Source organism: Coniophora puteana (genome assembly GCF_000271625.1).
Source record: "Coniophora puteana RWD-64-598 SS2 unplaced genomic scaffold CONPUscaffold_1, whole genome shotgun sequence".
NCBI lineage: Eukaryota > Fungi > Basidiomycota > Agaricomycetes > Boletales > Coniophoraceae > Coniophora > Coniophora puteana.
The window spans coordinates 4,034,608-4,049,366 of NW_006913053.1; the positions used below are offsets into that span (position 1 = coordinate 4,034,608).

General features: G+C 54.6%; 6 protein-coding genes across 6 annotated transcripts; 1 reads left to right on the forward strand and 5 right to left on the reverse strand.

Moving 5' to 3' along the window:
• Positions 1 to 583: 583 nt before the first annotated feature.
• Positions 584 to 3,085, forward strand: CONPUDRAFT_96682 (cytochrome P450). The gene is made up of 9 exons (XM_007765655.1): positions 584 to 839; positions 894 to 1,218; positions 1,278 to 1,426; positions 1,522 to 1,637; positions 1,704 to 1,835; positions 1,893 to 2,082; positions 2,141 to 2,222; positions 2,289 to 2,552; positions 2,612 to 3,085. The coding sequence occupies exons 1-9, from the start codon at positions 611 to 613 to the stop codon at positions 2,679 to 2,681; spliced, it is 1,557 nt and encodes a 518-aa protein (XP_007763845.1). The 5' UTR covers positions 584 to 610; the 3' UTR covers positions 2,682 to 3,085.
• Positions 3,086 to 3,497: 412 nt separating this feature from the next.
• CONPUDRAFT_161886 (concanavalin A-like lectin glucanase) lies at positions 3,498 to 4,503 on the reverse strand (the record flags this gene model as incomplete). Its single annotated transcript, XM_007765656.1, has 3 exons — positions 4,182 to 4,503; positions 3,959 to 4,112; positions 3,498 to 3,895 (listed from the first exon to the last, which is right to left on the reverse strand). The coding sequence occupies exons 1-3, from the start codon at positions 4,329 to 4,331 to the stop codon at positions 3,498 to 3,500; spliced, it is 702 nt and encodes a 233-aa protein (XP_007763846.1). The 5' UTR covers positions 4,332 to 4,503.
• A 749-nt stretch (positions 4,504 to 5,252) lies between these two features.
• CONPUDRAFT_96686 (Aspergilloglutamic peptidase) lies at positions 5,253 to 5,843 on the reverse strand (the record flags this gene model as incomplete). Its single annotated transcript, XM_007765657.1, has 2 exons — positions 5,699 to 5,843; positions 5,253 to 5,644 (listed from the first exon to the last, which is right to left on the reverse strand). Coding segments are annotated over exons 1-2 (483 nt in total), but the record flags the coding sequence as incomplete, so codon positions are not given.
• Positions 5,844 to 6,995: 1,152 nt separating this feature from the next.
• On the reverse strand, positions 6,996 to 7,907 carry CONPUDRAFT_116513 (uncharacterized protein; the record flags this gene model as incomplete). Its single annotated transcript, XM_007765658.1, has 3 exons — positions 6,996 to 7,474; positions 7,539 to 7,695; positions 7,749 to 7,907. The coding sequence occupies 3 exons, from the start codon at positions 7,905 to 7,907 to the stop codon at positions 7,080 to 7,082; spliced, it is 711 nt and encodes a 236-aa protein (XP_007763848.1). The 3' UTR covers positions 6,996 to 7,079.
• A 703-nt stretch (positions 7,908 to 8,610) lies between these two features.
• On the reverse strand, positions 8,611 to 10,366 carry CONPUDRAFT_161888 (uncharacterized protein). The gene is made up of 2 exons (XM_007765659.1): positions 10,130 to 10,366; positions 8,611 to 10,074 (listed from the first exon to the last, which is right to left on the reverse strand). The coding sequence occupies exons 1-2, from the start codon at positions 10,148 to 10,150 to the stop codon at positions 8,671 to 8,673; spliced, it is 1,425 nt and encodes a 474-aa protein (XP_007763849.1). The 5' UTR covers positions 10,151 to 10,366; the 3' UTR covers positions 8,611 to 8,670.
• A 182-nt stretch (positions 10,367 to 10,548) lies between these two features.
• CONPUDRAFT_134534 (ribosomal protein L28e) lies at positions 10,549 to 12,372 on the reverse strand. Its single transcript, XM_007765660.1, has 7 exons — positions 12,280 to 12,372; positions 12,149 to 12,208; positions 12,042 to 12,095; positions 11,794 to 11,976; positions 10,815 to 11,498; positions 10,701 to 10,758; positions 10,549 to 10,646 (listed from the first exon to the last, which is right to left on the reverse strand). Exons 1-5 carry the CDS (start codon positions 12,310 to 12,312, stop codon positions 11,385 to 11,387), a joined length of 444 nt encoding a protein of 147 aa, XP_007763850.1. The 5' UTR covers positions 12,313 to 12,372; the 3' UTR covers positions 10,549 to 10,646; positions 10,701 to 10,758; positions 10,815 to 11,384.
• Positions 12,373 to 14,759: the final 2,387 nt, after the last annotated feature.

A 14,759-nucleotide genomic window follows, 5' to 3' on the forward strand; every position in this document is an offset into this window, starting at 1 on the left:
GTGGCTTCCACAGCTGGAAAACCTCGAGCTTGGAGTTGCGTACGAGCATGCACACCTTGGAAACATAGGAGAAATGGTGTGTGCACGCTCCAGAACAAGCATCGCGCGTGGGGAAGAAGGGCTGCAAACGTTCAAGCTGACACTTGAGTGTGGGTCAGCTCTCAGTCCCGAGCGCGATGGGGTGATCAGTGCGCTTGAGAGTCGTCTAAAGGGCGCTCATCAGGACAGCCAACTGAAGAGCGTCGTAGAGATTGATTACCTTTATCATCCGGAGTATCTGGCGTTAAACACTTGATTGTCATGCCATGTGCAACCATGCAGGCGCTGCTACAATTTAGGACAATCTACCACTACAAAAGACTACAAAGCAAGATACCCATCTCTTCACATGGTGCAAATGATAGAGATTTACTTCCGACTCGGAGGGTTTATCAGCCGACAAGCCGGCGGAGGGAGTAGTAGACTCACGCTCGACGTCAATTGAGTCTCCGAGTTTGCCATCCTCGTCAACACATTCTCTCGACAGACAAAACAAAACATCCGCCCGCAAGCGCCCCCTATAAGAGCCATATGCTCCCCCTGCTTTCTCATCTGCCCTCTTACCACAACCATGGCCTTCTCAAGCAGTAGTGGCTCAAGAGTGCTCCAGGCGGCGAACGTGCCGAGCGCGATGCTGGTGCTCGCTAGCGCGGTCATCGCTGCCTACGGTGTCTATGTCTCCAAGAAACGCAAGCTACCTCAACCTCCTGGTCCCCCCGGCAAATGGCTCATCGGCAACCTGAAGGACGTTCCGAGGTCAGAACCATGGCGGGTCTTCGCAGAGTGGGCCAAGATCTACGGTGCGCCCATATCCACAAATTCAGTCCAAGCTGCTAACCTGACATGCACCACAGGCCCCATCTTCATGCTCCGCGTGCCCAACAAGCGCATCGTCGTGCTCAACACCTTCAAAGCCGTGACCGACCTCCTCGAGTCGCGCGCCTCGATCTACTCCGACCGGCCGACGCTCTGGATGTACACCGAGCTCGCGCAGCGCCGCCTCGTCGCCTTCAGCATCCCCTACACGCACCCGCACTTTCGTTCATATCGTCGTCTCATGACATCCAGCATGCGTCCGCGCGCGATTACGGCGTACCAGGAGCTACAAAAGGAGCAGTCGAGGGTGCTGCTCAGGGGCTTGGCGGCGGAGCCGGGCAAGTTCGTGAAGCATCTGCAGAGGTGAGTGCTAGTTGTCTCTCGTCGAGTCAGGCTGTTGTGCGCGTGCTAAAGTATTGCAGACAATCGGCTGCCGTCATCCTCGACCTCGCCTACGGCTGGAAAGTCACAGGCGACGACGACTATTTCGTGCGCACGCTCGACGAAGGGCTCTCCGCAGGCTCAAAGCTCCAGCAACCCGGCCAGTGGCTCGTAGAGTACCTCCCCTGGCGTGCGTATTTTCGCCTTTAGTGAACCAGTCTCTGCCCCTGAGACCCATGCGTTTCATCCATGACTCACGCGGGCTAACTGACTGCCGCGATTCAGTACGTTTCATCCCCTCGTGGTTCCCGGGCGCTACGTTCAGGCGCGTCGCCGAGGATGCCCGGATACGCTTGCTGGAGCTCGACAAGATCACGTACCAGTGGGCGAAGAATGCTATTGTTAGTTCTTCGCTGATGTTTTGACCTACTTTTCTTTGCTGACTGATATAATGAACGTTCCCGCAGGATACCGGCAAATACTCGCCCTCATTCTGCTCGGACCATCTCCTACCCGAGGACGGGCGCGAGGTCACTCCGGATCTCGAGCAGATAGTGCGGTACTGCAGCGCAGGTCTATATGTCGGCGGGGCTGATACAGTAAATCTCTTCCATCACCCATTTTTGCCACTGTCTGTTGCTAAATGCCGTTCCTAGACAGTCGCAGCAACAACCGCGTTCTTCCTCGCCATGGCGCTCTTCCCCGAGGTCCAAGCGCGCGCACAGGCCGAGCTCGACGCCATCGCTGGTACAGAGAAGCTGCCCGATTTCGAGGCAAGGGACAGGACGGAGTACGTGAACGCGCTCGTGCTCGAGTTGATCCGATGGGCACCGGTCGTCCCCCTTGGTCCGCACTTTCCTCGCTTGCTGCCCATTTCGAAGGACTCATATATCTGGGTGAACAGGCCTCTCTCACCGCGTGATGCAGGACGACGTGTACGAGGGCTATCTCATCCCCGAGGGCTCGACAGTCACCGCCAACATCTGGTAACACAATAGCACTTCCAAATCACCCCTCATTACACAAGAACTAACTCTGACGGTTTTCCCCAGGGCAATCGCCCACGACCCAACGCTCTACCCCTCCCCCTTCACCTTTGACCCCACCCGCTTCCTCGGCCCAGCCCCACAACAAGACCCGCGCAAGATCGTGTTCGGCTTCGGGCGCCGTGTGTGCCCCGGGCAACACTTCGCCGAGCAGGCTATTTACTTGACGGTCGCGAATGTGCTCGCGGCGTTCTCGATCGCTCCGCCGCTGGATAAGGACGGGAGGGAGGTGAAGCTGGTGTATGAGGCTGCGAATGCGGGGATTGTTACGTGAGCCTTTTTGGTTCTTTATTCCTGTGGATTATGTGTTTAATGTGCTGTCGGTGCAGCCATCCGAAAGCGTTCGAGTGTCGCATTGTTCCTCGGAATCGGGAGCTTATTCCTTCGGTGTCGGAGTAGGGGTAGTGGGAGACGAAGGCGGTCTTTTGATTGTTATATGGTGCGGAGAGCTCCATTTTCACTGCTCTGATCTAGTATTGCGACTTTGTGTCATTTCAGATGTATTCTACAATTGTATTCATATCGATTGACCAGTTTCTGCTCACGTGGGGTAAGAATCTCCGTTTACTTTGGGAGCCCCGTCGGAGTGCGCAAATGCACTGGGAGGGTCAGAGTCCCTAACATGGAGATAGCATGGAGTTAGGGATGGGCGAGCCCGTGAATCACTCAGAACTACCAGCCTGTTAGTTCTTCGAGCAAAAATAAGCAATGACAAACCTCAGTTCTAGTCTCACGGCTTACAAGTTATGTCTGATATTCGAAGGTGTAGGTAGCGTGCATATCCAAGCAAAATCAGTCAATAGTACTCCAGAATGCAGTAACGAAGCGCAGGGGGACGAGAGAACAGCTGCAGGACAGCACTGAACTGGTTGTGTATCCCATGGGGAAAATAGGTTGCTAATCTCAATGCCACTAAACAAGGCTCTGCGCTCTACGAGAGCAGAAGCTGGTCTATCGATGTGAAAACGACTGTAAATTGTGATTCCGTGATATGCATGGCCGCGCAGTTGGAAAGTTATGTGATTTCATGTTTCATGATGTGTTCCCCTTAACATAACTTATTGTCCTAGATACACTTTACAATGGTGTATACAATTGCTCTACCCAAAGAGAAAGAATCGCCCCGAAAGTACTGCAAAACAACACAACAACGCATCCCATCACGATTCCATAACTCATAAAGCGCCATCAACAGCGACCGTCACCCAGCACGGCTCAAGTGTGGCTGACGACAACGTTGCCGTTCTGGACCGACGACTGTGTCAGCTGCACGTTGTTCTGCCATATATCCCAGATCGTCGCGCCGTCGGGGCCGGCGTATCCCGATCCCGTCTGCGCCTGCGCGCTGGAGAACGTGACGGTGCCGAAGTCGTCGAACTGCGCCTGGCCGCTGCCGACCTCGTAGTCCTCGACGATCCACTCTGCGTACTCCTGGCAGAGCGCGTGCGTCGAGCTCACGTCCTGCGTCACGCTCTGACCGTTCGTCTGGTTCTCGATCGTCACTGTGCCCGTCGTTGTCGAGTGCGCGGTCGCGGTCAGCTTCACGACGTCGCCCGCGGCGAAGTTGATGTTGTTGAAGTTGTAGGATGGGTCGGGGAACCACTCGTACCAGGCTGTGGGAGGATGCGGTGTGTAAGAGATCAGGAGGTCCACTCAGGCGCTGAGTTGAAGCTTACAGTAGTAGGTGTTGTCGCTGTTTGCGACGATACCAGTCTGGAGGATAACCCCACAGTCAGAGCCGGCGCCATCAATACCGACCCAGATGGCGGCGGAGCCCGAGCCCGAGGAGCTGGGGACCGTGAAGGTGCCAGTGACGGCCTGGTAGGTACCCTGTGTAGATAAAGAGCAAGGTCAGAAAAGCACTGCACAGATCCTATCACGAGACAAAGGGTAACGTACAGGAGCGGCCTGAATAACAGCGCCAGCCCAGTTGGATGACTGGACGTCGTAGGTGGCGTTGCCATTCTTTGGGTTGATCTTCACAACCTGGCCCTGGTGGCCTATGGCGAGGGCGCTAGCGGTGAGGGCGAGGACAATAAAGGAGGCCATGGCTGACGGGGTTGACGAAGGCAGAGTAGTACCGTTGGTGTTGGTCGTGCTCGCTGCCCATGAGAGCTTTATACCTCACAGCAATGATGTGTACCGCTGAAGACGTCTGGACCATGCGACGGCCTATTCGCTGTGCCCGCGGCACGACCTCAACCGCCAGAGCGACTGTAGCCCATTGCAGTGGCGAAGTCGTGACAGTCATTTCGGAGGAAGTGGAGCTCCACGACGACGGCTGTATGCACGTCGCAATTGGCAGGGGGAGATGGCAGGTGAGACCGTATCTCAAGATGCCCACTCAAGCAGCCTATAGCGGCCTCGAGCCCACATGGCGACAGCAAGTTGACAGATACCAACACCAGGAGCTGACGGAGGTCGACAGGCACACTAGGCGCTAACGCAGACTCAAGGCGAGGTCATGGTGAAATCCAGAACTGGAGTGACGGAATCGTCCAGAAGTATCAACGATGATAACTCTTGAGTTATCAAAAGCGCTGGAATGGTGTCACAGTTAAGATCCAAAGGTGAACGTTTGAACGCGCACGGCAACAAGTGACGCACTTAAGACCACGACATTTGTGTGCAGGATGGCAAAAGGAATGACTGTGCAACAGACGAGGGGCTGCTTTCGTGTACCTGAAGAACATACGAAATGCAAGCGCATGGTTGGCTGCCACACGTTGGTTGCCATTGTCACCGCATTCGCAACGAGAAGAACAGAAAGGCGAAAGACGCGCTGGTGGCAGTGCTGGTGAACCTCGCCCTTTATGGGGTCGTGCTCCTATCTTTGCCTTCGCTCAAGTGGCAGTCGGCGCTGCTCGAGATGCTGCAACACGTTCATGCAACACAATATGCAACGAGAAGGTTATCACGGTCTAAGTCAAAGACAGCTAAGAAGGGTCTGAACCAAAACATCGATTACGTATGGCTGATAACAACATTGCCGTTCTGTACAGAAGCCTGCGTCAGTTGCACATTATTCTGCACAATCTCGTAGATCGTCGCGCCATCGGGGCCGACGGCGCCCGAGCCCGTCGTAGCCTGTGCGTTTGTGAATGTGACAGTGCCGAAGTTGTCGAACGACACCTGGCTGTTGCCGCCGATATAATCCTCGACAATCCACTCCGCATTCTGCATGCACAGCGCCGTCGTCGAGTTCACGTCCGACGACACCTTCTGACCGTTGGTTGCGTTCTCAATCGTCACCGTGCCGGTGTTGGTGGTGTGAGCGGTCGCGGTCAAAGTGACAACGTCGCCTGCCGAGAAGTTGATATTGTCGAAGGTGTGGGACGGGTCGGGGTACCACTCATACCACGCTAGAAAAGGTCAATACGGTGTCGATTTGGTGAGGTCGGGTAAGAAGCACTTACATGAGTACGACACTTGACCATTGTCGATAGTGGCGTCGACACCCGTCTGGAGAATGACCTGGCAGCCGACACCGTCGATGCCGACCCACATGGCAGCGGATCCTTCACCCGTCGGTGTTGGGACAGTGAATGTACCAGTTACAGACTGGAAAGTTCCCTGTGCGGCGAGATGCGTCTAAGTCAAGAATGATATAGGACATCCATGAATAACACTTACTGCAGCCTGTTCGAGTACAGCGCCAGCCCAGACGTTCTGGTCGACGTCATATGCCGATCCAGGGGCGACTCTACCAACCTGGGCTGTCAGAGGCGAAGCTAGAACAGAGGAGGCAAGGAGAGCGCCAGTCAGTAGAGTGGAGGCCATTTCGCACGAGGGCGATTGATGTGTGTATTCGAATATCAGCGGTTCCGAAGCTTATATACTGAGCCAACGAGATTCGCGTTGTCGTCACCGTCTTCCTGAACAGCAGGGTGATTCCTGTGTAGCACCAAGCGTAATCCCTTCGAGTTCGCAGTGATGCACATCATGAATCTATGTGTCGTTCAGTGTCGCCTAACCGACGATCACTCGTGACATACAATTCGCCATGTGCGAGCGCTCCACTGCCGAGGGTGCTGGCTGGGAGACACAAAGTTAGACTACAAGGATATGTGTCACTGGTGGCCACCACCCCCGGTAGTTGGCCACAAGCAATAATAGCCTTACCAATGGTCGTCAGGTTGGCAAGGACATGGCGAGCCCAGAAGGCTTGTTCAAGGCTCGCTGGTTCAATTCGGGTGAGCGGGGTAGTCTGTGAGTACTGCATCAGTACCAGTGTGATATGCAGCATGATGATTGGAGGCGCACACTGGCATACACATGGTCAGCTGGCAGTTTTGGGGAAAGTCCCGGACGCTGCGAGATGTTGCCAGCGCAAGAGCTCTCATCAAAGCTGAATGTTCGCGCTCAGACGTTCAGGTGATGAGCACTATTCACGTCCGCAACAAGAGTGCTCGCACGTAGAAGTCCTTGCGAATCATACCTATAGGTTTCGCAGGACTTCTGAAGCTGGTTGTAGCCTGCTCTTGAGTAGTAGATTGCAGTGAATGGTGTCATTGAGAAGTCAAGAGGGTTTTGGCGCCGCATCGCCGCACTGCATGAACTCAACATCGCTCTCGGGCCGGCGGCAAATGTATTGCCACATTACTTTAATTTGAAGCTTGACGTTACCATGCAAACTCTTGTCAAGCCCGCGGGAGGTGTCCCCACATTCAAACCATCCACGCAACGGTACAAGTGCGAGCTCACGTCGACGAACCGCTAGCAAGGAATGTATAGTTTATTATAAGTTATGTCCTGTCCACGCAAAGGCTAAAACACGGCGACAAACGCTACGAAGCTCTACGTGTGCTTGATAGTAACCTGCCCGTTCGCCACCGACGACTGCGTCAACTGCGTGCCGTTCTGCGCGATATCAACAATCGTCGCGCCGTCGGGGCCGACGCTGCCAGAGCCCGTCGTAGCGGTCGCGCTCGTGAACGTGACAGTGCCGAAGTTGTCGAACTCGACGAGCCCGCCGGACGAGTAGTCCTCAACAATCCACTCCGCGTTCTTCTGGCAGAGCGCGGAGGTCGAGCTCACGTCCTTGGTCACCTTCTGGTTCTTCGTCTTGTTCTCGATCGTCACCGTTCCCGTCGTCGTCGAGTGCGTGGTCGCGGTCAGGGTGACATCGTCACCGGCGGCGAAGTCGATGTTGTCGAACGTGTAGGAAGGGTCAGGGAACCACTCGTACCAAGCTAAGGAAGGTGGATGTTAGGAAGCATGACCATACGGGCCGGCAACGCGTGAAGGTGTACTTACACGAGTAGGACACCTGTCCGCCCTTGATGCTGGCATCAACACCGGTCTGAAGGATTACACCGCAATCCATGCCGTCGACGCCAACCCAGATAGCCGCGGAGCCCTCGCCGGTAGGTTTGGGAACCTTGAACGAGCCAGTCACGGCCTGGAAGGTACCCTGTGAAGCTGGATGAGCATCAAAGTAGTATTGTGAGGAAGCCGCGTACTCACCCCGTCCTTGCGGAGGACAGCACCAGCCCAATTGGAGTTCAGCTGCTCGTAGGCGGGGTCCTCGGCTGAGAGAACCTTGACATTGGTGGGCACGCCACCTGTCAAGGGTGAAGCGACCGCAACAGAGGCGAGAAGGGCAGAAACGAGGAAAGAGGCCATTGACTACGAGAAGGACTGTGTGGGCAAAAAGCGGTTGACGATGGTGGATGGATGGAACGACCGCGGTCGTGGTCGTCTGTCTCTTATACACGGATCCTCAATACATATCACTTGGCGTGTTCCTTCGAGCACGCAGTCCTCCATCAATTGATGTCTTGTGATTCCGAGAACCGGAGTGTCCATCAGACGCGACTGGAAGAGTTACGAAGACAGATCTTCTAGTTACATAAAAGAAGATGCCAGCGAAAAGAAAGCAGCCGTTGCGGCGGTTCCCGATACGAAGGCTTAAGGAGGACGCCGGTCGCATTGGAGCTGGGAGAGAGTAATACAGACATATCACGGCTAACGGGGTCGACTGGCCGAAATGCGTTTTGCCTCGTGCGTTACTCGATGTTCGCGTGGTGTCCATTCGGTAGTAGCTTGTGGTATAGCGTTGTAAAGAAATTATGCTTGGGTGAGCAGCTCTGACCCTTGTGACGAGCATTCTTCTGTGGAGCCCTTGAGCAGAGCTTGGACGACATCATGATAGGCAGACGACGGTTGCGGGGTGCCAAGCCTTGGTCGAAACTCGTTTGTACAAAATTCGGCAACGTCCGATTCTCTGCCGCCGGAACAATAGGCGCCCTGGATTCAAAGAAGTTCTGGGACTTCATCATTTCCGGTGAAGGGCAGTTTTCAGAACACACACCAGGACAACAGCAGGGATTAACAAATATTCGCTCTGCTGAACAATTGAATACTACAACTATCGCAAGGCGCGGGTCTATTCAATCGAGATGTACGCTGGCTGGTAAACAGTAACGACATCTACCTTGCCTTCGAACGAGCCTTCGCCGCATTCGCAGAGTTCCTCCAGTCTCTCCTCCAGGTTCTTGACCTCCTTCTTCCGACCCGGATCTACGAGCGGAAGGTACTCCAGCATCAGCATAAACTTCTGCAAGCCCCCGGCGGCCCGCCCCTTGACCATATCGATGATATCATCAAACGGCGCGTCGCGGTACGTCGAGCCCAAGCTTATGCTCCGCAGCTGGGGAAGCCGCATACTATTCAGATGTTCATCACCATTCGGAGTGAGCCACAATAGGAGACTCTCCAACGACGACGTTCTCGAGATGTTGTTCCGCGGAGGGAAGAACGCCAGCTGCCGCAGCTCCGGACAGTGCTCCAGAAGTGAGACGAGCGCGCCTCCGTCGGTGCTGATGTCACGGACGCTGCACCCCGAGCGTTCGATCAGGGCACAAAGTCTTTCAGCACCCAGCTCGCCCTGTCCGTTTTTGAACCGCGCGACAGAGTCGATCTCGAGCGTCGCGAGCCGCGGCAGCGTCAGCTGGTCGAAGTAGTCGTGGAGCCGTGAGCGGAAGCATGTGTGACGGAGGCGCAGAGTCGTGAGATGCGGGAGGACAATCTGATGAGGGCTGGACACAACTTCGAGACTGTCGTCGAAATCTTCCATCAAGCCCAGGCTGAGCGTGACCAGGTTCGTCGTTTGGGAGAGTACATCCGTGATCAGATTAGAGTTGTAATACAGGTGGACAAATGAACGCCACGGTAGGACGGAGAGGTTGAAGTTGAGAGAAAGCTCCGTCATCTGCGCCCAAGTCAAAGTAGGTACGTATTCCTCATCCGCGTGGGCATTGTCCAGCATAAGAGAGGTTAGGTGAGGCGTGAACACGAGATGATCCGTAAAAGTAGAGGATTCGTAGGATGCTGACTCCTCGTTCATAATGTCAACCACAAGCCGCTTAAGGGACTGGAGACGACTTCCAAAAAGACGTCTCCGAAAGCTATCATACGTCGACTTGCAAACGACTAACTTGAGGCCGCTCCATTTTGTCGAGTGCTGCCGTAGTGCATATATAAGCCGACGCATTGGGTCATGGGCACATATTCCTTGCTCAATCAGCGTGAAGAAAATGGCGAGTTGACCGGAGTTCTTGACCCATAGCCCCAGAAGCGAAACGGCATTGTTGACGGTGTCCATCCAGTCGTCGTCTATTTGAGGTGGAAGCTTGATAGCGAGGTGCGTCCAAAGTGAAGGTGTCGAGTGAAGTGCATATCGCCATGTGCTGCAAACGTGCCCAAGCTGAAGCAAGGGAGATGATTTAGGTCTGAACGAGACGATAGCCGCAATCAGCTCAGGAGGGAGACGGTGCACGGGTGCAAGGGTCTGGGGAAGTTGAGTGATGACTCAAGCGACGAGGCAAATGAGGATGACGACTGACCATAACACCATTATCTTCCATCTCGAAACTCGATAACCTTCATCTCTAAACCTCGCTTGATTGATTAGGCTTATATAGGTCTGGAAAGAGTCATCCGAGCGGGGCTGTGCACACTGTCTACACCGCCGCTGACGTTCGAAAGAGGCTCGCCAGATGACTCATGGACTGCCGACGAGGACCTGACAGCGTATCCGTCAAAGCGGTTGCGTCGATAAGCTGTCTCTCCGCCGAAGCTGCTTTGAGACGATGTGGGAGACGAAAGCATCAGGACAACATCCAGTCGTCAGCGCATACAGCCCCCGGCAACAGCCGGCAGCCAAAGAGCCTGCCCTTGTCTCGACCCGTCTTGACGCGGCGTGAAGGTCCGCTATAAGCTCCGGTGTGGGGTAAACCAGGGTAAACGGGGGGACCTTAAGAACGTCTCTCGTCTCAGTCCCATCTTCTACGAGCCCGGCCATCCATATCGCACAACACACCACCATGACCGAAGCCTTGTCTGCCCAGCACCCACCTGCCAGTGAGTCACCCTGACGCCCCTAAAACTACGCACACATCTAACATGGTCACCCAGTGAAAGTCGGCGGGCGGCGGCTCTCCCTATCCTCCAAGCCCAAGGCCCACACCGCATCGTACGTCCCTATATGCCTTTCCTAACCATATGTTGTTTCACAATGTATGCTTGTAGACCTCCTCAGCCAGCTGCTGCATCGGATGAAGCAGAACCTACCACCGACTACCCCCGACCTGCCGCACCCGGCGAGGAACACGCTCACGTGCCGCCCCACAACGAGGATGAAGCTCCCAAGAAGGAGAAGAAGCACCATCACGGGGCTCACGACGACAAGAGACTCAAGGAAAGCGTCCAACGCAAGGCCGATGCTACCAGACCTACTAAGGATGCCAATGGTGCCAAGGTCATGTTTGGCGCTGCTGGCAGGATCGCCCAGCCTACGGGCAAGGGCCTCAGTGTCTGACGCATCTGGGAAACTTGAGCTTGGTGTCGAAGAGTTGAAGACGATAAATTGGACGTCAGCTGCAGATCAAAAACCTGACTTGTACCACCAAACGGTTTGCACAGCGCAACCTTGTATCACTTAGTGTACCATTTTGCACCACTTACCACTTATAACACGCATCTCCTCATCGGACTACGAATGTATAAAGAACTGTATATACATACAGAACATGGACTGCCTGCTTTTGTCATGATGGTGGCATGGGTGTGTGTATGCGAGAGCAAAGAGCGAGGAAGAGATCATGCAGAGCTGTCGGCGGCACCAGCCCTGTACTTGCCGCGGACCTTCTTTTGTGGTGGGTTCTTCTTCTCCTTCTGAGCCTCGACGAGAGCGGAGGTGCGGCCGAGAGCAGCCTGGACGGTCAACGTGTCAGTAAATGACGAACGCATAGGCCAGCCATGGTTCGAAAATATAACAATGGAAAAAGGGGAAGGATGTAAGTCGCCAAACCATGGGTTGCGCAGGTGAATAAAGAACCACGTAGCCCAAAAGTATAAAGCGACAGGTACATTTATCTTGCAAACATGTCCACGCCCAACTTTCATACACCTTTCGGTGGTTTCCAGCGGGTTCTAACGAGAGTGCGTTCGGCGAACCAGTGTCCGTCGCGAAGGGGGGTAGATGAAACGACAATGAGCGAGTACTCACAGCACGGAGGTCGCCACGGTATCCCCGCTTGGTGAGCTGGGCAGCAGCACCCAGAGCACGGCGTCCGCCAGAGCGGTTACGGATGGTGGTCGAGGTCAGTGAACCGCGGACAGCCTGTGGCGAGGACTTGGTCTTCTTGGTCGTGATCTTGATGCCATTGCCGGAGTCCGAGATGTCGATGGCCTATATAAAAGCGCGCCCGTTCAGCCTCCCACTCCCTAATACGAATTTGGAGTGCCCAATCGCACCTTCTTGTTGGCAAGACCAGAGTATTTGTACGAGTGGAGGTTGCGGAGGTTGCCCTATACGCACAGTCAGCATGCCCTCCCCTTCCGAGGAGAATGTAGAGACGTACGGGCTCCCGGGAGAAGATGGGGCCCTCGGGGACCTTCTTCACGAGGTAGGAGTTGTAGTTCTGTCCGCAATCGGTCGATCAAAACGCGGTTTTCTCAGGAATGAGTCGCCTGAGCGACTGATTGCACGTACGCGGATAAGGTACCACTGGAGATCGCTGGACATGTTGACGGCGGGGGGTTGGCGGGTCTGTGGTGACGCTGTGCAGAGAATGGCAAGTGTGGCTGAAAGGCAACTGTACAGTTGTGCAAATAGAAGTAAACATTATGCATCGACTTCGTTCGGAGTTCGGAAGTCTGCATTTTGAGCCGCGTCTCCCAAATATCTCGATGTCATGTCATCGTTTCAGCCTCTGTTCTTCCGACATTTTCTAAGCAATCTCGCCTGACCGGTGACATTATTACTGCTGTCTCACTTGTTAAAGTGCTGCCCATGCTTATTTCGCAAAACTTCACCTACGAACTACCTTTCGGTCTTTTTATAAGATGCGTAGCGGCCTATCCTACGCCAGCGAATTCGGAGTTTGTGGACTTTGGCAGCCTGATCATGCCACTCCGCCGGCCAGGCTCCTTCTATCCAGACATGCGCAATGGATTATGCTCAAGCAAGGGTGAACACCATCAGCTTTATCTTGCTTAAAGAATTTACTCATTATTTATTCCAGGCCCCAGACAATACCTCTAAGTCCATGATGCTGTCATCATCGCTGCCATCGCGCTCTTCATCTCCATCAATAGCAAATAGACTCCCACCAGAGATCATATGCGCCATCTTCGAAGAATGCGTCCTCATTTCCGAGTCCGATGACGAATTCTGCCCGACCCCCGCGTCCGCACGCGTGCCTCCGCTTCACCTCGGGCTCGTATGCAGCGCCTGGCGCGCGATCCTCAACTCCCTTCCCAGCCTGTGGACGTCGCTCCGCATCGACCTCCCCGGGTCTCCGGTATACTGGGACGATTGGATCGGAGAAGCACTACAGATCATCCAGACGTGGTTGCGCCACTCGTCCGACCTGCCTATTTCGATCGCCTTCGTCGAGACGGGACGTTTCCCTCCCCATCTCGCTGTCCCGATCGCCACCTTGATGCGTGACCATGCACACCGCTGGAAGGCTCTCCGCGTCGTCGCTCAAGATGAGACGCTAGCCTGCTTCATGCACTTGGTCTACATCGGACTTCCCCGCCTTGAGCGGCTAGATATCAGACACTCCCGCGACTTCACTCGTGCACGGCCCTTCGATCCGTGGCCGCTCGAGTCCATACTACCTCGGCTTACCTCTCTCACATGGAACGCCTTCATTGGTGATGCAACCTGGCTAGTCCATAGCTTCTGCTTGCAGCTCACAGAGCTCACACTCCTATACGAATACGTGGGGTATTCCATCCCCCTGGACAGGTTACTGGACGTCCTCGCCCGCATGCCGAACCTCGTTACCTGCAACCTCGGCTTACCCAATATCGGTTTTGCGCATATCCACGTCACGCTCCCGCGCCTGCAGACGCTCCGGTTACGGCGCCCCGCAGCCGTGTGCATTTCCTCCCGGCTCATCAGCTCTTTGACCCTGCCGAAGCTTCAGAGACTCGAGATAGACAGCATCGCGCTCTACCCATGGATCACTGACGAAGCGCACGAACTACACGTCTCCGATATGATTCTTCGCTCTGAGTGCTCGCTTGAGGCGTTCGTAGTACGCCACACACAATGTTCACAGCACCAGATCGTGAGCACGTTGATGTGCACGCCGCATCTACGCGAGCTGAGCTTCATAGCACGCTCTGACAAGACTCGACTCGACTCATTCTTGGACTTCTTGCGCCCAAGGGCTGGCGCGCCCTTGGAGCTGCCGTATCTGGAAAACCTGGAGATTGGGTTTGCCCTTGACTGGAACGCGCCGTTGCAAGACCTCCTAGAGGTGGTCCGTCAGCGAGTGAATCTTACTCGTGCAAGTTTCGGTGCAGGAATGTGCAGGCAGCTCTCACGTCTGCGCATAGTCGTTGATCATTTTTTATACTTTTTCCACGAACGTGACGAGGAGGTTGAGGATCTCACTTCTCGGATCAACGAAGTATCCAGAGGAGAATGGTTTAGCACTGAGGTAGTGGTACGAAGAGCATATCAACCAGTGTATTCAACAGTTAGCAGCGACAACGCTCGTGATACGTAACTTACACGCTAAGCGAAGCACCGCGTGGTACAGCGGCGTGCTCTAAGATGATCTCAGTGCATGCGTGTTGCACCGTTAGTTCGGCTTATCCTCAGGAGAACTCCTTATCCGACATCGATCAGGCTCACTCTAGAAATGTAAGTAGGATGGGTTACGTGCAATAGTTTCATCCCCCAAGTTGCGTAAACTCGAACATATGTGGAGGCAGAGAGGGAGGCGGCAGAGATGGAGAATGAGAGAAAACATGTATGCGCAATCATGAATACGTAGTTAATGACTGCTCTTTCGTCCACTAGCCCTCTTGAATTATTTTCCTTCTCACCGACCAAACCATGTCTCTTTCCACTCCTCGTGCAGAACTATCCGGCCCTTCCTGATCCTGATCTTTTCTTCTCCCTATCCTCCATGCCCTAAGACCCTTCCACCCATCTTGGTCTCCATCTTCGGG

Bases quoted from the DNA above. Each gene is read 5' to 3' on its own strand.
- CONPUDRAFT_96682 (XM_007765655.1), top strand. From the start codon at position 611: ATGGCCTTCTCAAGCAGTAGTGGCTCAAGAGTGCTCCAGGCGGCGAAC. The intron at 840-893 runs GTGCGCCCATAT...CATGCACCACAG, and splicing joins AGAGTGGGCCAAGATCTACG to GCCCCATCTTCATGCTCCGC. The intron at 1,219-1,277 runs GTGAGTGCTAGT...AAAGTATTGCAG, and splicing joins TTCGTGAAGCATCTGCAGAG to ACAATCGGCTGCCGTCATCC.
- CONPUDRAFT_161888 (XM_007765659.1), bottom strand. From the start codon at position 10,150: ATGGAAGATAATGGTGTTATG. The intron at 10,075-10,129 runs GTCAGTCGTCAT...CAACTTCCCCAG, and splicing joins TGGAAGATAATGGTGTTATG to ACCCTTGCACCCGTGCACCG.
- CONPUDRAFT_134534 (XM_007765660.1), bottom strand. From the start codon at position 12,312: ATGTCCAGCGATCTCCAGTGGTACCTTATCCGC. The intron at 12,096-12,148 runs GTACGTCTCTAC...CTGTGCGTATAG, and splicing joins CCATCTTCTCCCGGGAGCCC to GGCAACCTCCGCAACCTCCA. The intron at 11,977-12,041 runs GTGCGATTGGGC...GCTTTTATATAG, and splicing joins CTGGTCTTGCCAACAAGAAG to GCCATCGACATCTCGGACTC.